General features: G+C 38.7%; 1 protein-coding gene across 1 annotated transcript; it reads right to left on the bottom strand.

Moving 5' to 3' along the window:
* Positions 1-1,228: 1,228 nt before the first annotated feature.
* Positions 1,229-2,664, bottom strand: LOC149164676 (geranylgeranyl pyrophosphate synthase, chloroplastic-like). The gene has a single exon (XM_089432142.1). It carries the CDS (start codon positions 2,501-2,503, stop codon positions 1,346-1,348), a length of 1,158 nt encoding a protein of 385 aa, XP_089288268.1. The 5' UTR covers positions 2,504-2,664; the 3' UTR covers positions 1,229-1,345.
* Positions 2,665-22,636: the final 19,972 nt, after the last annotated feature.

Below are 22,636 nucleotides of genomic sequence, written 5' to 3'. Positions count from 1 at the left end.
TGTCAATTGAAATTTCTATAAGAAGAATTTGTTTGGGTTTTCCTCTCAAAAGAGAGAGGATTTGGCCTTGGCTGACAGCCTATATACTGTGTCTCTTGTGCCTTTATTATTCATGTATTGGTAATTGTATTGATCAAAAGAACACAATAATAACATAAGAAAAAGAAGATCATAATCAAGAAGTAAAAAGACACTCACAAGCAATTATTAAAGTAGAGAAATCATTTATCTATTGATGCCCTAAATTTCTCAACAGTATCAATCGAGATGATTAAAATTTGTAAATAGCCGGTGCAAACCTCCCAAGGCATGGTGAAAACAATGAACATGGATGCCTAATTATTCTAGTACCAAGATTCCAACATAAATATGTATTCAAAGACGATCTGGTACAGATAAAATACATAACGAAACTTTTTTCCTAATGCTCCAATACGAAAGCATATATCTTCATCTCATAGATTAAAAAATATGCATTTTTGTTCTGTATTTTGGAAGAATTTCAGCCTTATGAATGCACAATAAACCCAAAAAAATAAATTCATTCCTGGAAAATTTTGCAACATAGTTTATATTTATATTGTTTTTTTTACGGATATTTGTGAGATTGTGAGCTGTTTTATGGGCATTTATAAGATGACAGGTAATAAGATAAGATAATTATATTTATGTCTAATTAATGATCACAAAGTAGGTCAAAGGGACTGTTGAGTACACTTGTATATATACAAAGCGGGAGAACCAAACGGTCTCATGAAGTAAATCAACATCTGTCCCTAGCGGAGAAGATCCAGGAGTTAATAAGTCTAAAGATCAGACCCATCTCTCCTAACATCTGAAAAAATGGACTATACTGTATCCCATGTACGGAAAATTAGCAGAATTTCATGCTGCTGCTGAATTTCCATACAGCAAATGTAGTACAGCCAAGTTTTGCTGTTATGCTAATTAGCATGGAGCTGTGTTTGAGCCCTGAGCTTTGCAAGTTAAAACTCAAAATCTTAATAATCTAATTAACATAGATACTAATTTGCAAGGAGTTATGCTGCTTTGCAAGCTCAAAATCTAAGTCAACCTAGGTATAGAGTTGTCTGCTATGCTAGGGTTGAAAAGATGTCTAGAGTTTATTGGTCTGTGAGGAGGAAAGCTATCACCATTTGGATTGCCTTTTTATTTTTTCTTTTATCAATGAATACAAATCTGTTAATCATATCGAAATGTAAAACGGTAAAAGCTGAAGTGTCTATATGAAATTTCAAGCAAAGATAAGAGCAATTATTTATGGATAACATGCATGTTCTGTGCATCTATTACAACAAGTGTGAAAATCTCAAGCACTTAATATCTAATTCTGTCTGTGAGCAATGTAATCAGCTAAACAAATCAAAGGCTTAGCTTTTTCCACATCGAAAACAGAAAGCTGATCCCTTGCTTGCCTGTTGAGCTCTTGCGCAAATTCCCTTGATTTCTCAAGCCCCAGCAACTTAGGGTACGTGAGTTTATCAGCAACAAGATCCTTGCAAGCAGTCTTTCCGAGCTCCTGAGACGATTTAGTGACGTCAAGAATGTCATCAACAACCTGGAACATCAGCCCAATGCAGCGAGCAAATTTCCTCAGCCTCTCAATCTCTTCATCAGACCCACCTCCTATTATTGCACCAATCACCACAGCTCCCTCCAACAGAGCAGCTGTCTTGTGAACATGAATGTATTCAAGTAGATCCAAACCCCCGTTCGATAACCCACCACTGGAAAGATCCACAACCTGCCCTGCAACCAGCCCTTCAGACCCGATTGCCCTACCCAACTCCCAGACGACCCTCAAAACTTTCTGTGGCTCGACACCCTTTGTAGAGCACGCAATGTGCTCAAAGGCAAATGCCAACAGAGCATCCCCTGCCAGAACAGCAACATCCTCCCCAAACACCTTGTGATTTGTGGGCTTCCCTCTTCTCAAATCGTCATTGTCCATACAAGGCAAATCATCATGAATCAGAGACATGGTGTGAATCATCTCAATTGCACAGGCCGATGGCATGACTGATTCCTCAGACCCACCTACGAGCTCGCAAGAAGCGATGCATAATATGGGTCTCACACGCTTTCCCCCAGCCAGAAGCGAATACCTCATTGCTTCATGGATTTTTTCAGGGTGCCTGAGGCTTACACATTTGTCCAGAGCTTCATTGATGGCATTGGCCTTCGAAAACATGTATTTTTTGAACTCAAATGCAATAGCCTTCTCTTCATCTTTGTTCTCTGATTCATCCACAAGTTGTAACGGTGTCGTTACACTGCAATTGGGTCTCGTTTGAATGAGAGATGAGCCAGGCATTGTCTTATAAGAAGAACTAACTGTATCTGGTATTTTATTTGTAGAATTCACCTGCACTAACGAAGATTTAAAGCTGCAGTTGGGCATGCCCACAGACATGGGATTGTTATTACGGGAGGAGAAAAAGAGACTCTGATGAACACACTGATTGAAAAATATGATACTCATTTTAGGAAACTTCACATAGACGTTAATGTGCTTCCCTCCCTGCGAAACCGCCCATTGACACCACGAACAAGCCAAAGTTTTAAGGGACTTAAGTGCCCGTTCATCCAAGTGGAAAATTGCATGGAGGTGGGACAAACTGTACCAATAATCTATGAAAAGTTTCGGGTGCTATCCTCTGTTCGTTCTAGAGGAAGCGTTTTCATCTTTTGGTCCTGTGAGTATGTCCAATGAGAAGAGGCCAAGCAAGCATAGTCTTATCTTTTTACTCATGAGGACTCCACTCATTTTACTCAATAATACAATATTCATATTACCTAACTTCAATAATACAATATTCATATTGCCTAACCTCACATAGACATTCAATAATATAATATTCATTTTATCATTCATTGACATTCATGGCTATCTTCTCTGAAGTTGCTCACTACAACTATGGATAAGACATTTTTTTTAATGGGACTCCACTCATTTTACTCAATAATATAATATATATTTTTTCTATTTTATGAAAAATTTTAAAGACTAATATTTGTAAATAGTTTAATTTTTTAATTTTTTTCAAAAAAATATTTGTTAATTTTCTTTTTTAAATTATTCACACAAATTTTATAATATAAATTATTTCACCTATATATATATATATATATATATATATATAAACTAATAAATTTATTAAAAATTTAAATATTATTCCAAACATATTAACAAATATTTTAAACATTACATATTATAAATTAACAAAATACACCAAAATTTTAAAATTTTAAAATAAATTTCTTTCTTTAAATATTTCATTACTTCATATAGACATTTCATAATATAATATTCATTTTACCCAACTTCACATAGAGATACATCTCTTTATTTTCATTAAAAGACCCAGTCCCCATTCATCTAAGTGGAAAATTGCATGAAGGTGGGGCAAACAATACCAATAATTTATGAAATGGTGAAGTGTTTTATTCTTTCTTTCACACTTGAAATGTTTTCATTCTTTACTCTTTTGAACCAAGTCCAATGAGAAAAAGCCAAGCATAGCCTTATCTTTTTCTAATGGGAGAGGCCATGAATGATGATGATTGCCTTTGATAGTGGGATGAAGGACTTTTTTTAACATTAAAATTAATTTTAAAATTTAAAATTAATTTTGGGGTGAATTTTGGAAAAGTGATTCACACGTATTTAGGAAATTGATATAATTGAAATATTTTTTTAATATTATTATTTTATAATAGTTAATAGCAAAGTATCTTAAATATAAAATATAATAGTTTTAAGGAAACGCAAGGAAAGAGTTCAAGTAGTTATTACATATAAAAAGTAGGGACAAGGTGTTAAGGAAGTCACTCTATAAAAGTCAAAGAGACCAATATGTGACTTAGAGCTTTTAATGAAGTATTTAAATAAAAGTTAAAGAGACCTATGTGTGGGTTATAGCTTTAACCAATATGTGACTTAGAGTTTTTAATGAAGTACTTAAATAAAAGTTAAAAAGACTCGTGTGAGTTAGAGCTTTAACCAATATGTGATTTAGAGTTTTTAATGAAGTATTTAAATAAAAGTTAAAGAGATCTATGTGAGTTAGAGATTTAATTAATATGTGACTTAGAGCTTTCAATGAAGTACTTAAATAAAAGTTAAAGAGAACTATGTGTAAGTTAAAGCTTTGAAGTATTTAAAGGTATTGTATAGGTTTGTGTATTAAAAAGAAAAGTTGATATATTTAAAAATTTTGAAAATTATGGTTGAAAGGAGAATTGGTATAACAATAAAATGTTTAAGACTAGATAACGAAGACAATTCTATTTCTTTAGAGTTTAAAGAATATTGCATAGAGATTGGAATGATGAGACGCAAAACTATGATTAATACTTCTCAATAAAATGTCATGGTAGAATGCATGAACATGACTCTTCTGGAAAGAGAAAAGAGCATACAAAGTAATGTCAGTTTGCAACAAGAGTTTTGGGCAGAAGTAGTCAATATTTTTTGTTATTTGGTGAATCAATCACCATCTATTGCAATAAACTACAAAATCCTTGAAGAGGTATAGATAAGTCATTACCAAGTGTACACTCTTACTCTTAGGAATCAACATTCCAAATTAGACCCTAAGTGAAAGAAATACATCCTTGAAGAGGTATAGATAACTCATTATGAAGTGTACACTCTTACTCCTAAGAATCAACCAACTAAATTAGACCCTAAGTGAAAGAAATACATCTTTGTTGGTTATGATGATGTTGCTAAGAGATATAGGTTGTGGGATCCTACTTCCCATAAAATCATCATCAACAAAGATGTTATATTTGATCAATCTTCTCTTATTAAATTAGATTGTTGAGAAGATGTTTTGAAATTTATCGAATAGGTATAGGAACATACACCAAATCAACAAATTCAATTTGAGATTGGAAAATATATAGACACATGGAAGCAAGACGAAGCTTATGATGATAAATAAGTCGTAGATGTTGAGGCACTCGAGAAAGTGTTGAAAGTACAAAAACAACATCGAGAATATCTACATGAGAATGAAAACTTCCTAAAGGTATATTGATTTCACTTCATCTATTGTTTTGGTTATTAATGATGGGGAACCTTCTTGTTTTCAAGAAGTAGTAGATGATATCAATAATGCCAAATAGATAGCAACAATGAAAGAAGAAATGGATGCCTTGGATAGAAACAATACTTGGGATCTGATAGAACTTCTGAAAGATAGAGAGGTTGTTGGACGTAAATGGGTTTTCAAATTCAAAAGAATCATTGATGGTAATATTGGAAGGTATAAGACTAGATTGGTCGCAAAAATTACTATAATATGGAAGGCATAGATTTGCATGAAATCTTTTCCCCATATGTTTTTGTATATGTTCGTATTTTGTTGGCAATAGTTTCTTTGATTAATTTGGACTTAGAGAAATTAGATGTTAAAACATCATTCTTGCATGGAGATTTGGATGAGGATATTTATATGGAACAATAAGAGGTTTTGTGTAGCACTACAATGGAAGATTAGTTTAAGAGCTTAAGAAATCATTGTATGGCTTGAAGCAGTCACCCAGACAGTGGTACACGAAGTTTGATTCCTTCATGATGAGTCATAATTATACTAGAAGTGAGTATGAACATTACGTGTACTTTAAATTTTTGAATGACATATTCATTATCTTAGTGTTGTACGTTGACGATATGCTCATTGTAAGTAAAAGCATGGAAGAGATCAATGGGTTGAAGGCTCAAATGGATAGGATGTTTAATATGAAGATTTAGGAGCTGCAAAACAAATCTTGGGCATTGAAATACACAGAGATAGGAAAAATGGTAAGCTTGGGTTTTCACAACATAAGTATGTAGAAAAAATACTCAAGAAGTTTGGGCTGAATAATGTGAAACCAATTAATATCCCTTTTGCTTCCCATTTTAAGATTTCTTCGGGATTATGTCCAAGTAGTGAAGAAGAAAAGGATTATATGTCACATGTATCCTATGCTAATGCAATAGGAAGCATGATGTATGTGATGGTTTGTACTAGACTAGATATTTCACATGTAGTGGTTGTTGTCAACAGGTTCATGGAAAATTGAGGAAAAGAGCTTTGAGATGTAGTGAAATGGGTGCTTTAGTGCTTTAGAGGCAGCAATGATTATTGCATCACCTTTAATGGTTTTAATGATTGTGTATGCGGATATGTTGATTCATATTTTGTAGGTGATTTGGACAAGCGAAGGTCTACTACAGGATATGTATTTACTCTTCTAGGGGGATCCATCAGTTGGCTGTCAAAGCTTCAAGAAAGAGTTGCTTTATCCACCACAAAGGCAAAGTACATTTTTGTCTCACATGCTTGCAAAGAGGAAATTCCGTTGAAGGCTCTCTAGGTGAACTTGGGAGAGTGTAGGAAAATGTAACTATATTATATGAGAGTCAAAGTGCTCTACATTTGGCTAGAAATCCCATTTATCATAGAAAGACCGAACATATTGATATAAAGTACCAAATAAAAGTTATTGATGGAGGTGAAGTAGATCTTAAAAAGGTCAACACTCGAGAAAAATGTATAGACACATTTACAGAACCAGTGTTGATAGAGAAGTTATGGTGGTGTTTAACTTCTCTTGGCTTACAGAAAAGGTGATAGGACTTTCGAAAGGCATTAATAAAGTTGTTTTCAAGGTGGATATTATTAGAATATGACAAAAATCATTAAAATAAAATGTAAATGTAAAACTAAATTATTGACCTAAACATTGTTATTCTCACGTAGGTAGTTTATGACCCAAAAGATAGTTTCCAAAATTATTTTAACATTGCCTACTTCATATGTTGATTTCGAGAGATGAGGGGGTTGAGTGAGTAATGTCTGATTGTAATATTTATCCCACAACAAAATATTATTTTCCTTGTACATTGATGTTTACTTGACAAATCATCTTCTGTATGGTTCATCATGGCAATCTTCAAGGTTGTTTTACATTTCCCTCTCACTAATGCAATGTCTAATGATAAGGTAATTCTTGGTGCGGAAGAGGAAACCTTGGATCCAAGGGTATCAAACACTTAATTGAACAACATGTTATCATTTTTTTAGGGATATGTGCCTTGAGAGATTCCTACAACTAAATAATTACCAATATTTGCATACCTTATCCATAAACTACCATGGATATTCCACTAGACAGTTCGTCACAACAGATCTAATAATAACCTATTAAAATATGAAATTCTACACTATTACAGTTTTATTAGATTTTAGATCTATATATTTTACTGTGAATAGTGCATGCATGCAAATGAAAATTATGTGAAAAATAGAGAACAAAAAAATAAAATCTCACACACACATTAGACACAATATTTTGTCTAGGAAACCCTTTCAGGAGAAAAACCCCACTAGAAGGTGAGGTTGCTTCGCTCTCTTTCTCTGTTTGGAAATATGGCTGCAAGTACAAAGAAGTATGGTTTGTGGCCCATGGGCTGCTATAGTGCACAAATCCTCTATGTGTGCTCTACCTCCTATCCCTCTTGGCTATTTTTGCTCAACTATGGAACAAATGCACTTGACTGAAAGGAATCCCTTTTCCTCCTGGTGGCTCAATTATAACAAAACTCGATAGCCTACTAGTGGTTAAGTTTGACTACCTCAACTCTTAACCAGAGTTACAATATATAATCTTCTAGAGTCTTTTACTTCATAATCACGTGGCTAGATCATTTTCCATGAATAATGGGGGCTGGAATGGCATCCTCTTGAACCATGGTGGTGAAAACAGGAAGGTCAACGTTTGAGTGGCATAACTTTCACATACAGACATAGATTGACGTACGTCTTGCACCGTTGGAAATTTATTTGTGTGTAGAATAGCATGAAAAGGTGTCGCACTAAAGAAACACATTTTTACCCCCAAAAAATGTCGTTTGATGCTTCAAAATGCTCCCGAAAGGTTTCAAACTCTTATACCAAACTAGGCCCCGCCAGTAAAAATGGTCTCATGAGTTGATTCCTCCACTTTTTCCACTCTGAAAGCATCGATATGGATGAAAAACAATAAAATGATCTAATCTAGATCAATACCACAATGAGTGAGTAGATAATGCAAAGATATGTTCATCAAGAAAATTATCTTCTAGAAGCATAACTTCACCTTCATTAGTTAATCTAGATAAAAATTCTACAACAACATCACCCTTACCAGTTTTATCGATTATGGTGATATCAAACTCTTGTAAAAGCATTAACCATCTAGTTACTCTACCATTAGTGATAGGCTTATTCATCAAATAACAAATGGAAAAATGATTTTCATGAATAAAAACATGATACCCAGTAATATAATATATAAATTTGTTGATAGAATAAACAATTGTGAGAAATTCGTTTTTAGTGACTATGTAGTTTAGTTTTGCTAGAGCCAAAATTTTATAATGTAGTAGATGTCATAAGACTTATGCTCCTCTTGGTGGCATAGTATTTCTCCAATGGTTGTGTCTAAAGCATTTGTGGAGATATGGAAGGGCAGGGACCAATGTGGTCATCTTATAATGGGGGCATCTGTCATGTGATATTTGAGATCCACAAATGCAACTTGGTACTTATTATTCCAAATAAATTTAGTATCTTTAAAGAGTAAATAAAATGAAGGGGAGCAAGTTTACTAAATTTATCATTAAAACATTAATAATAACCAGCTTTCCCTAAAAAACTATGTACCTCTTTTTGTGATTTTGGAATAAGGATATCTTTGATCACCTGGACTTTTGTTGGGTCTACCTTGATACCTATAGGAGAAATATGGTGATTGAGAACAATATGACTTTTGTATGCAACATCTTGCACTTTCTAATGCTAAGAGCAAGGCTAGTTTCCTTGCATTGTTTGAGTACTTTCTCTAGATTATCAAGGGATTTTTTGAATGTTTTTCCATATGTTGTAAATTCATTCATATATATATATATATATATATATATATATATATTTCAACACAATCTTGAGTTATATTTAATAAAACTACAAGGAAAACTTGTTGGAAGGTTGCAAGGGAATTAACGTAAAATACATGAATATCCCCGGTGGGCAAGTGAAAGTTATCTTATCTTTATCTTCCAAGGCACTTTGGATTTGGTTATATGTTTAAAACATAAAGAGATGAAAAGTAATTCTTCCCAGCCATGGTTTTAAGGACTTGATCAATAAATGGTAAAGGGAAGTGATCTTGTTGTGTATCCTTTTTCAACTCTCTATAATCGACACATATTCTCCATTTTCGACCCTTCTTTGGCACTACTACTAGAGGATAGACCCATTGACTATTAAATATAGGATAGATGAATTTCTTGTCTAATGGCTTTTGTAACTCATATTTGACTACATTATTAAGGGTTGGGCTCATTCTACCTTGTAGTTTTATGATAAGTTTTAATTTTTCCTTTATGTAAATGTGATGTGTACATAATTCTGGCTGTAGTCTGTTGATATATGTATAATCCCATGCAAGAACTTCACCTTGCTCTTGGAGGAGTTTAATCAATTATTATTTCTAGGATTTTGAGAGGTTGAATTTAATGTTCAAGGTTTTTCTAGGGATGATTTCTATGGGAATGTTGGTATCTTTTATATCTAAGTCATGAGTAGTAGAGGTTAAGAATTTGGAAGGTGTGTCCTGAGTGATATCTAGTTTGTTAGTATCCATTATGCCATTTAAACGTTGTGATTTAGTGTTGGAAGAAGTATTAGGGTTACTAAGGAAACCATTAATTATATCATCTTAAGTATCATCCTTAAGCTAGATTGTTGTGCCCATATTGAAGACCTACTAAATGATTGCTTCATCCTCTATCCATATAGGTTTTTCATGCTTTGTGCTAGGTTTGGTAGAGGGTATAAACTAAGGCATTTTATAGAGTTTCCATGAGATATTGTCATGCTAATCCACCTATAACTAATGTAAGCATCAGTAGTGGCTAACCATGGTCTTCTTGGGATAAGGGTATGACCACCCATAGTATACCTTAGATGCAAGACCATAAACTTGGTCGAGTATTTCTAGGAGTCAACAAATATGATGGCATCTTCTAGGATCCCATCAGGTTTAACACTTGATAATTTTGCAAGCTATAAAATTGTGGGGGTTTGCCTTAAATCAGTTAATCCTATTTTTTCCATGGCTTCCTTGGTCATTCTATTTATAGAAGCACTTGAGTCCATTAAGATGTTAGACATGCATTCATTGTTGATTTTGACATCAACAATCGGATTCCCTTGGTCATCATATTTAGTAATGGGGACCTTTTCGAACATTAAATTTGCTAATTAACTAATTGCATGAATAGTTTGAGGGTCTCTGAATTTTTGGTTGATATTTTTAGTACATAGTTCTTTGATAACTTTAACATAAGTAGGAACATCTTTTATTGCTTGAAACAAATGAATTTTTATAGAAACAATTTGGAGTTTTCCTAATAGGTTAAATTTAGCCTAAATTGGAGATTTTTCCAAGCCTACTTTTTCGAGAAAGGGAGGTAATTATTTAGTTTTTGATGTTTGAGGTTGGGTTGTCTTTTTAGGAAAATTAGATTTTTGGGTACTGGATGGGTTTTCCTTAAGTTGTTTGTCATGATGGCTCGTTATATGGTTATTCAATTTCTCCTCATCTTGTTTAGTAATAATAAGAGAAGTGTTATTATTTAATGTTTTCCCTGATCATAATTGGATTCCTTGACAATCAGCAATGGAAAGGGAATATGTGGGATACTTAGTCAATTCAAAAATTTATGCATGTTGATTAGTTTTATTGTTTGGGTTACGACTAATATGTGCTCTTAGAGGGGAAACAAAATTAAAAAGTGGAGGAAATTTGGGGGACTATTGATTTCCTTTAGAATTTTTTTGCTAATGTTGGAGGTTTTGTGGGTTCTCTTGATGATTCACATTCCAATTATGAGACCATTGACACTCAGGGGTTGGTTGTGATGGCCATTTATTCCATGGAATAGGAGGATACTAGGAGTGTTATGAAGAAGAATAGTGTAATTGTTGTCTAGACCAATAATCATTATGAAACTGAGAGGGATTTTGACTCATCTTGTTGGTGGAGGTTTCCAATGCCATTTTTGAAATGAAGTTAAGATATTGTATTTCTTCATGGGGACCTTGGTAAGGTGCTTTTATTTTTCACAAAGAGGGACATATTTTGGTGGAGTGTTCTTTCTTGCAAATTTCAGACTTTGATGGTGTTAAATGGGCATTCCATTAATGGATGCTTCTACTTTTATTTCGGGAAAAGTATTAGCAATGCCTTCTCGACCTTCACCTACTTTTGGTAGTTCTATAAAGTGCCCATTTTTAGTGCCAATGAACTAAGGATGTTAATTTTCAAACTATTTCGCATATTGCCTATTTCTACTTAGGAAATTCCTCCTACAATTGATTTGTTGATTATGATAAGGATGCCCCTCATTCTTGCACCTTGCTTGGAGATCCCTCTTGAATACTTTATACACAATCCACATAATTCATCTTATTATTCTTGAGATATCTCCTCCACTCATGTTGTTTAAGAGATCTATACATTCATTCTTTCTTCGCTCGAGTACTATAGTCTATAGAGAATCCTTGTCTAACCTAATATTGGACATCTAGAGATTGTGTTGAAACCATTCTATATAGTCTTCAATACTTTCATCCTCCTTTTGGGTCATTCTAAATATTTCCTATTAAGCACCCCCCCCAAAGATGGTCGAGTGGTTCAAGGCGTAGCATTGGAACTACTATGTAGGCTTCTGCTTACCGAGGGTTCGAATCCCTCTCTTTCTGTATCTTCGCCAAGTGTTCCTAACTTACCCATCAAGTCCCATGAACCGACACAATGCATCAATGTTAAGGGTAGCAAGAAACAATTTCAACTTATAGGCACCTAAAATGTAATCGTAGCTTCAACATAGAGCATTGAATTCAAATAGTGAGCTATCACGATATTTTCTAGATAACCCATGGAAATTGGAAAGAATAGAGAGAGGGATATTTTTCATTGGGGCATCACTTTTAATGTCTCTTATCAGGAATTAAAAGTTCATGTTGGAGCATGCTTCTTCCTTTTCCATGGCGACTTTTTGAAATATGGATTTTCTACAACCCCTGATTCTTTGGTCCCTATGGAGTTTGCTAGTTCAACCACTAGATTGTCTTGAGAATTAACATAAAAGATAGGTTTTCATTGATCATTTTTTTAGTTTATCCTTGTCCTGCAAAAAGGGGATATACCTTAATTCTGCTTCTAAAGAAGAGATGGAAGGAGGTGTGATAGTCTTTCTTTTTCCAGGGTCTTTTCATCCTCTTAGTTTGGGTCATCATCGTCCACATACAAATTTGTTAGTATTACTGTCGACTCTTATTGCACTAGATGATTGGGGGTTCTTTTCTTTATTCATGCAAACTAGAAACCTCAATATAGGTGAATTGAAAACTCTTCCTACAATTGTTTTTCATGGTGAATGCATAAGTTCTTACCTCTCATCTTATCACTCCTTGTTCCTTATGTCGATGGTAGTTTTATTCATGCTTCTAAAAAATGCAGAAGTATTCTAGATGATTTTTTTTAGAAGATTTGGTTATTAACCTCCTTCCAACAATTTTGATTACTAAAATCCTATTAAAATCAATGTGTGATGTCTTATCGTACCTTTAATAGCTATCCTAGCAATTACACCAAAATACAGGTGCAAAATCACTCAGAATAAACAAACAGTTTTGCCTCAACATTTACTTATCAACCAAGGTAATTCTTTTTATTATGCACTATTTGAGCAGTCTACAATTTTTTTTTAGGCATAAATTTATATATATCAATTTAGTTAACTCTCAAATTACTTTAATGAGGAAAATATTTTCAAAATAGTGAACAAGAAATTCAACTCTTGTAAGTTAGTCATCCCTGTTAAACCAACATTCTACAAATATTCTAAGCATGAACCAAGATTAAAGAGACTGAAAACTTGAGCTATAGTAAACAACACAAACATAAATAAGGTAACAAGTCACCAAATTAGATCTGTATCTAGCAATTGTATCAATGGTGACCAAATAAGAGAAGGTTGTCTGCTATCAAAAATGAAATTAACATTTAACTAAACTAACAGTGAGATTCCTGAGCTAGTATGTATCCCACACTATATTAGTATGGACTATAAAAGTGCAGGTCAAGTGTGTATATCCTACATAGTAATGAAATGAACATATATTTCAAATAAACAAGTCACCCGAGTTAGTTTATATTTTGCAATAAGTGCAGGAAAGAATTAATATGATCGGATTTGACTACTCATTCTTAAATGTAAATGCTAATAATGTTTATCTATCACACAAAATTATTGATTTAACAATCTAACTAATTAATAATACATGAATGATATCATTTTTTGGGAGTGGGCCCTTCTCTTGGAACAAAGTATTTGGTGGGCTCCAGTATTGTAGCAATAATGCTACAACTCCTGGGGCTCCCTATCTCTAATTTTATCAACCCGGTAGTTCGTACAAACTTGGAAGCGACGGTGCTGTATGCACAAGTACTAGCTCTTGTCGCAGCTGTCACTTGGTCAGCTGGCACAAGTCCACTAGGGCTCAAGCCAACTTCTATATGCTCTCAGAAGAAGCTTGCTAAATGATGGACGAAGGCTATCTTAAAGGAAATTAATCTATTTTGCAAAAATGAACTGAAAGCCAACCAAAACATGGAAACCCTAGTAAACCCTAATCTGACTAGCTTAACCTCTAGGATGCAATGGGTGGAGTGCAAGTGTCTGGAAATGATGTAATTACTTCTAATGATGTGAAATGCATGAACTTAAACTACTTTGATTGAAAAGAACATGTTTTTGGATTTTTGCTTAATTGGTTGGAGTGATGATGATTTTGTTTCTTATTAGGGTTTGGTTGTGCAGAGGTGGTGCGAAAGGAAGGAAAGCTTGGGAAAGGTCAGGGTGGCTAGGAGAGGTCCCAGAGGGTCCCTAGCATTAGTCCACAGAGGTCTACAACATTCGGATGCTCGGCAACCAAGTTTGCAGGCTTCTACAGGATGTCTGCAGGGGATCCTACAGGAAACTAAGGAATTCTACAGGAAGTCTGCTAACTTCTACAGGATGTGCTGTAAGTGGAAGTTTTGGGTGATGGTGAAGGGATGGAATGGTTTGGGTGGATAGGTGAGGTGGAGATGGAACTTGTGATGACTCAGGGGCAGAGAAACAGGACAGAGAATGAGTGCACGAAGTTGGTTGGTGGATAGAAGGATGGCAGCAACGAAAGGTCAAAAAGATGAAGCTACGTGGCAATGGATGAGTTGGAGGGTAAACGAGCTGGACAGAGGCCGAGTAGGTGACTTGAGGAGAGGTCAAGAAGAAGAAGAAGGAAGTGGAATGATATGGAGCAGTGTAAATGAAACAAATGACTTATGTCTTGCACCAAAAACGAGAATTCATTAACCTATGATACCTGTGCCATTAAACCTATGAACAACAATGTAAAACCGAGAAAAGAAACCGTGCATGGAATGAAAAATGTAGAAGGATGGTTCAATATCAAAAGTGCATGGATGGATCTTCAACGAAAATGACTATGTTGCAGCTTGCATGGAAGTAAAAGACTGCGTTTCTTTTTGGTGGTTGATATGGACTGCACCCCAATCCCTAAACAGAGATGGCAGTGATCTCTAACAACCTTTTTCTTGGAGCTCCTGTGTATTACAAACCTCCTATCGAATCTAAGCAACTGAAAGCAAAGTAACCATAAGCTAATCCTACTCAATCACACGAAAACTAAATCAGCAGACTGTAAATTTGAATTGCATGTCAAAGTAAAGAAACAAAGTGCTGGAACGAAAGGCAAATAACACTACAAAACAGAGGAGGTCTATTGCTCTTAGGTTGGGCCCTAACCTGAGAGCTATAGCTCCCTTAAAAACTCAGAATTAGATCCAAATCTGCTTGCCTTTATTCATAATCAAAAGTCTAATGTCACGCCAAAACTGGCTTACAAAACAACAAAAACCGAGCTGTAACTCGTGCTCAGAGATTACAATAGTAATTCCAAAAGTTCAAAAAGCTCCTAACAAAGGCTACGGCCTCCATATTTATACAAAATGAGGATCAAGCTGGCTGCCTTCATTCGTGGAGCTTGGCTGTCTAACTGAAAGTCAAACTGCTGTAAAACTGCTGATCCTGTAGAACATGTTGGCTGCCTTTGAGCTCGGTGGGGAGAGCTGTTAGAGCTCGGAGTTAAGGTGAAAAGCACGAGGGAAGTCATTTAAAGCTGTAGACAACCTTCCTATAAACATGCAATGCCACCTTTTGTTGTCTCCTTGTCTCCTTTTGCGTGGTCTTTTGCTCTCTTTAATGCCAAGAACCTGAAATCATCATGTATTAGTCACATAGATATAATTCCTGCCCTTCTTCCTACAAACAACACGAATATACTAAGAAATGAATGCATAAGTGGTAAAAGATGAATGGTTGAACAAGGTAAGTAGGCCAATATGAGCCCAAATTGTACCAAAAATTGGGGCTCATCATCACCCCCCGGCTAAACTATTTGCTCATCCTTGAGCAACTTTGCTCTGGCTCCTCGTCTTTGGCCGAGAACTAGAGCCCGGAGCATGCTCTTCCTTTCCTGTTTTTGGTGGCCCTGCCTTTTCTGCCCCTGGTGGTGACGAGGGTGGCGCTTCTTCCCCCTTTTCCATTTCCTTGAGCCGGGCTTCGGAAGGCGATTGGCCTATTTTTCGTGTCCAGGAAGTTATTTTTGGGCTTCCCCTCTCGGGGGTGGCTGATGTTTTAGAGGGGGTTCTTGCACTGGGTGAAGTAGGGACATCCCCTAAAATGGTTTGGCTGCTGGGTGGAGGCTGCGGCTTGCCCGTGTTTATCCTCTTACTTCTCCTGGCTTCAGATGGTAGAGGGGTCTCCCTCTCTCTCTTCTCCTTCGGCTTTGAAGGTGTACTGAGGGCGGCCAGCGCAGCTGCTGCCTCCTTTTCGAGAATACCAGCCTTCTCTTCCTTGCTCCTTGTAGAGGGCCCCTTCTTTTCAGATTTCGGGCTTCCTGTAGAAGACCCTGCTTTGCCCACTTCCGGGCCTTCTGTAGAAGATCCTTTCTTTACCAATTTTGGGCTTCCTGTAGAAGACCCGGTTTTAGCCACTCTCGGGCTTCCTGTCCCCTGCTTTGGTAATTTTCGGGCTTCCTGTAGAAGACCCTTTCTCTGTCTTCAGGCTTCCTGTAGAAGCCTGTTTCTCAATGATTTTCGAGCTTCCTGTAGAAGCCCCTTTTTCCAATTTCGGGCTTCCTGTAGAAGCCTTTGTCTCTGTTTTCGGGCTTCCTGTAGAAGCCTGTTTCTGCTTTCCTGTAGACACAGGTGTCTCCACCTTTTCTTGCTTAGCCGCATGGATTTTGCTTTTTGCTTTGGTTGCAGGTGCTGACGAGGTACTTGGGCTGACATGGACCACCTCAGCTTTGTCCATTCTGCTCTTCAGCCTCTTTTCTCTTCTTGACAAGATAGGTGTGCCACCTTTTTCTTTGTCATCCTTTTCCTCATGCTTCTTCTTTTGTTCTTTCTTCTGCACTGTGGTCGGGGTCTTCTGGCCTTTTTCTCTCTTTCCCTCGGCCACTGCTTCTTGTTCCTCACTGCTGGAAGAACCCGTTTCTTCGATCAACATTTTAATGTCTCCATCTCTTGTCAAATTCCGGAATGATTCCCATGAGAGGGGAACCTTATATGAATGCAGCGCATCCTCCACAAGAAGCTTTATCATCCCATGGTGGGCTATCTGATCTGGTATGCCCTCTTTTAGCTTTGTGGCACACTCCATTAGAGACTGCAATAGGAAATAAGGGATGCTCAGTTTTTGTTCTACAGGAAGATCAATCCGGTGCCTTAATTCAGTGAGCAACCGAAAGTGATATGCATACACGATGCTAAAACGGCCTTCACAAGTTATATATTTCATGATTTGCAAACTGACTTCATTCCATGGTGGCAACAGACTCGTTCTTCGCACCCCATTTTTGTCCTCCGAGAATTCCTCCTCAGGTGGAAAGAATTCCTTCTTGGCTTGCTGGCTCAACTTTCTTTCTTCCTTATCCCATGGCAAACCCATCGGAAGTTCAGTGATCCGACTGATATATTGCGGGGTGAGCTTGAGGCTTAGACCCCTGAAATTCACTGTGGCTAGTGTCTTGGATTTCGGCTTCAGAGCCTGCAAAAATTCTTCGGCCACTTCATCATCGTAACCCTGCAGCTTATCACAAAAAGACATCCATTGTGCTCGTGTGAAGAGCTCTACCACTTCCTGGTTTTCCCTTAATTTGGCTGAATCAGTGGGTTCTCGTCTAATAAACCCACCCGGCATGATAACACAGTTTTGTTAACTAGAGGTGGTGATTGTGGAATAGGTTTTGGTTTACTGAGACAGAGCGTAGGATATCATGCACATAACCCACAAACTTATCCCTGAGGAACTTTGACACAATTTAATTACTCGACATCCTGTAGAATGACAGTATAGGCACAGCAGACAACAATTTCACCGTTTTTTCTATGACCGGACTGTGGACGACAATCTTGCCACCTTTAATAACCAGTTGCATGAAGAGTTCAGGGTTACCTCTTTAATTGGCCACCTTTTTACGTGAGGCACCCGCTTCCCTGTAGAAGACTGCGTTCCTGTAGGATGACAGTGTTCCTGTAGAATGCAGCGTTCCTGTAGAATGACAGCGATCCTGTAGAATGCAGTGCGCGGATTTCGGGAGAGACTGCAGTCGGTCTGCGCCTTGAGCGTGCTTCTCAATCGCTCTGATAGCCAAAAGCTCGGCGTATCACACTGCAGAAGGATCAGGATAGCCGCTCGAGTTCAAACCGGTGGGTGATAAATGCATGAATGCGATCGAGCCGATTAGATTTCAAATTCGGCGGAATCCGTGGCGCGGGGGGTGAGCTGTCCCCGCCGGACCGTTGGGTGACGTCACCCCATCATTCAACTGTGCGTTCACTTGCTGCCGCATCAATTCCCGCGGATCTGCCGCCGCCTCTCCTGTTGAACTCGTTTCCTCGACGGGATTTCTCTCACGTGCATGCTGCCCATTCTCTTTGTCATGGCCGCCACCCACACATCCAACTAGACCATTAACTGGCCGACGTGGCCGGCCAAATGGCCACACAGTCGCTCAACCAATTCACCTTTACACCTAAGCAATCAATCAAAGTAACATTCATGCAGTCTGATGGAAGGAAGGGTCGAGACACTTACCTGCGTGGCTGTACACGATGTCTCGGCTCTTTGGACGCTGATGAGTTGATTTACCTGCTGCTGGCGGACTTACACAGGCCCGGAGGTCCATGTTCATGAGCTGCCGTCGATGGATGGGATGCTTCAGTTGCATGCGCCCACGTTTCCCTTCAGATGGCCTGCGCGGTGAATGGTATCCACTCTAGCAGGTTTAACTGTTACAGGACTCCCGCGGGATGTCTTGGAACAGTTCTTCCTCCTTGGGTGCATGCTGCACGACGATGGATGGCCTCACGATCATGCTCTCGGGGCCTCGGGCTGACTGTGATGAATATGGTGTGAGATCTCTAGCGCTTTTTTCCATTTACAGGTTGCTTTTTTTCTCGAGACTCATTGATCTGCTTTGCTGGTGCAGGTACTTGGTTGCATGTCAACAAGGACGGTGGAGCAAGATAACAGCAATGTGCATGGTGGACAACCGTGGCATGCATGCGTCCAAACCGATCCTTAGCCGTTAAATCGCCTCATGAAATGAATTCTGGCCCGTTCTGAGCTTCTACAGGAAGCTTCCTGTAGAAATACAGCGTTTCCTGTAGAAAGGATGCGTTCCTGTAGAGAGTCTGCACCTTCCTGTAGAAGATCTGCATCTTCCTGTAGAAACTCTGCATTTTCCTGTAGAAAATCTGCGTCTTCCTGTAGAAGACTCAAGCTGGAATAAAATTGCACATACCTTGGAGAAAATGAGGATTCTTGGAGGAGGTGCTGGTGAGGTGTCCTTGCTGCATGATGAGGACCCTTGGCTTTGAGTTGAGAGGCTTCCTCTCCTCCATAGAACACCTGCATGCAATTTTACATAATGAATCTGCTGACCTTGTTTTTCTTTTGTTTTTTTTCTTTTTTTTTCTTTTTTTTTTTGAAAGATAACAGGGGCGCCTCATTGAGGTTTTCACCCTTGCCATCTGCCTTGAGCGCCTCAAAGAGGTTTTCACTCAAGGATCTTTTTCCAACCTTTTTTCCCTTTTTTTTGAAAAGACAATAGGGGCGCCTCAGTGAGGTTTTCACCCCTACCACCTGCCTTGGGCGCCTCAGAAAGGTTTTCACCCAAGGATCTTTATTATTATTTTTCTCTTTTTTTTTTTTTTTTAGATTCTTCAGGGTATGCCCAAAGCAGAGGCAGAACCCTTCTCTATGACCAACACTGCCTTCTCCATAGTTTTGATGAACTCTTGTCTTGAGGGAGGCTTCCTGTAGATCTTCAATCGATGCCCATTGACAAGCATGGGGATGGCTTCCTCATCAATGGTCCTAATAAGCACAGATCCATTGTCATGACATTTTTCCACTGAATATGGCCCTAGCCATCTGGTTCTCAGCTTCCCTTTGAAATCTTTGTATCTGGAGTCATACAACAAAGCCCAATCTCCCGGCTGAAATTGCTTGTCATGGAGGTGTTGGTCATGCCACACCTTTCTCTGAAGTTGAACCACTTCTGAGTGAAGGAGGGCCTGCATTCGGTGCTCATCCAGGCCATTCAGCTGCAATAGCCTTTCTTGTTGTGCATGGCTGAGATCTAGGTCCAGCTGAGCTGCCATCCTCAAAGTGTTGTATTCAAACTCAATGGACAACAAAGCTTTCTTCCCATAGACCAGCTCATAAGGTGTGAAGCCGGTGGTGGTCTTCCAAGTGGTGTTGTAAGCCCATGTGGCTTCAACCAGGTGATCTGCCCAGTCCTTTCTGCTGCTGCTCACCACCTTAGTCAAGATCCCTTCTAATGCTCTATTGGTGACTTCCACCTGCCCATTTGCTTGAGGGTGATAGGGGGTGGAAGTCCTATGCTTGATCTTGTGATGAGCTAGTAGATCTTCAACCAGGTTGGATGTGAACTGGCTCCCTTGATCGGTGACCAGCTCTCTTGGATAGCCAAACTTATAGAAGATGTTTTCTCTTAGGAACTCGGCCACCTTTTCTTCTGTTGCTGCTTTGATTGCTTTAGTCTCTGCCCACTTTGTCAAATAGTCAGTACACACAATGATGTAAGACCTTTGCCTCGAAGAAGGGTTGATTGGGCCCACAAAGTCCATGCCCCACTTCTCAAATGGCTCAAGAGTCACTTGAGGTTGGAGAGGCATCTCATCCCTTTGGGTCGGTTTCCCCATTATTTGGCATTGGTCACACTGGCTGACATATCTTTTGACATCTTGATGAAGTGTGGGCCAATAGTAGCCTGCCTGCAGGATCTTGAAGGCAGTTCTCTTTGCTGCAAAATGTCCTCCACAAGGCCCATCATGACAAGTGAGGAGGATATCAAAGACTTCCTCCTCCCTTACACAACGCCTTAAGATCTGATCGGGGCCAAGCTTGAACAGATTGCCCCCGATCCAAGTAAATGAGGCACCTTTTCTGATGATTCTGCTCTTCTCTCTGGAAGATAGGTGCGGAGGGAACTGTGCTGAAACAAGGTAGTTTGCTATATCAGCAAACCATGGAGAGAGTACTGAAATAGCAAACAGATGTTCATCGGGCATCTGGTCATCCACTGTTCCATCCTCATCTGCAGACAAATCCAATCTAGATAAAAAGTCAGCAACAACATTTTCTCTACCTGGTTTGTCAACAATGGTCAAATCAAACTGCTGCAATAAAAGTAACCATCTAATAATACGAGCATTCACATCTGGTTTATTCATTAAATATCTAATTGCAGCATGGTCTGTATGTACAAAGGTCTGGTAACCAGTAATATAATGTCAGAACTTGTTCAGTGCATGGACCACAGCCAAGAATTCTTTCTCGGTTACAGTGTAATTCAGCTCAGCTTTGGACAAGTTTTTGCTAACAAAGTAAATGGCATATGGAAGTTTTTGCTCAACCTGTCCTAAAGCTGCACCTATGGCTTTGTTCGAGGCATCATTGTGGATGTGGAAAGGTAGGGCCCAGTTTGGACCTCTCAGGATTGGGGCTGACACCAACTTGTCCTTTAATTCATTTAAAGCCCTCTGACAATCGTCAGTCCATTTAAATTCCACATCTTTTGCCAACAGGCCAAACAATGACGAGGCTAGCTTGCTGAAATCTTTAATGAATCTCTGGTAGTATCCTGCTAATCCCAAGAAACTCCGAACATCCCTTACCTTTTGAGGAGGTGGAACCCTCTTGATGAGAGCAATTTTGTTAGGATCCACCTGCAACCCTTGGCAGGAGATGGTATGGCCTAGCACGGTCCCTTCAGTCATTAGGAATTCACATTTTTCAGGACTAAGGGACAAGTTCATCTCAATGCATTTTGTTAGGACTTTTCCCAGATTGGACAATGCTTCCTGGAAGTTGGCCCCATAAGGAGTAAAGTCATCCATATAGATTTCCACTGCATCATGGACCAGCTCCGAGAAGATGCTCAAGACAGCTCTCTGGAAGGTAGCAGGAGCATTGCATAGCCCAAAGGGAAGAACTCGGTAGGCAAAGGTACCCCAAGGACAAGTGAAGGTGGTCTTATCTTGGTCTTCCGGGCTGATTTGGATTTGGTTGTACCCGCTAAACCCATCCAGGAAAGAGAAGAACTTCTTTCCTGCCAGTCCATCCAACACTTGATCTATGAAAGGTAGAGGGAAATGGTCTTTCTTGGTAGCTTTGTTCAGTTCTCGGTAGTCCACACAGATTCTCCATTTCCCATTTTTCTTGGGAACCAACACCAGAGGGGACACCCATTCACTATCTGAGATGGGGTAGATGAATCCTGCATCCAACAGTTTTTGCAATTCTTCCTTGACAATGTCCTTAAGAGCTGGATTCATTCTCCTCTGGGGTTGCCTAACCGGTTTACAATCCTCTTTGATGTATATATGATGGGTACAGACCGAAGGATGGACTCCTTTCATTTCCTTATAGCTCCAAGCAAAAGCATCTAGGTGGTTGGCCAACAAACTACACAGCTCCTTTTCCTGGGAAGGAGATAGGGAGGAGCTGATCTTCAATGCTTTCTCAGGGCCGAACTCCACATTCTTGACTCTGGGAGTAACAGGGTTGGCTGTACAAAGATCCACTAAGGTGCTAGCTTGGGCATCCTCCACCAATTTTTATAAGGGTAGTGCACTGGAAGGTGGATTCTGGATCAAGGTCTCGATCAAGTCATCCTCGGTTGGGGGGTCTCTTCTAGTGGTATCTAAGGTGCACAGAGGTGCTGAGTACACCTCGTCTTCCTCTCCTTCTTCCAACCAGAGTGGTAAGTCATGCTCTAAGGAGGGTTGGGCAGGAGGGTATAGGACTAGCTGCTTGGACATGGGACCATTTTTGATGGTCATGTTTCCTGCGCGACAACTTATGTAAGCATCTGCAGTAGCTAACCAAGGCCTTCCCAAAATGAGAGGATAT

Source organism: Pinus tabuliformis, chromosome 5_1 (assembly GCF_031772625.1).
Source record: "Pinus tabuliformis cultivar Carrire ecotype Pingquan chromosome 5_1, CPIR1, whole genome shotgun sequence".
Lineage (NCBI taxonomy): Eukaryota > Viridiplantae > Streptophyta > Pinopsida > Pinales > Pinaceae > Pinus > Pinus tabuliformis.
The sequence above is the reverse complement of the archived record's forward strand: the minus strand, read 5'-3'. Positions and strand labels throughout refer to the sequence as shown.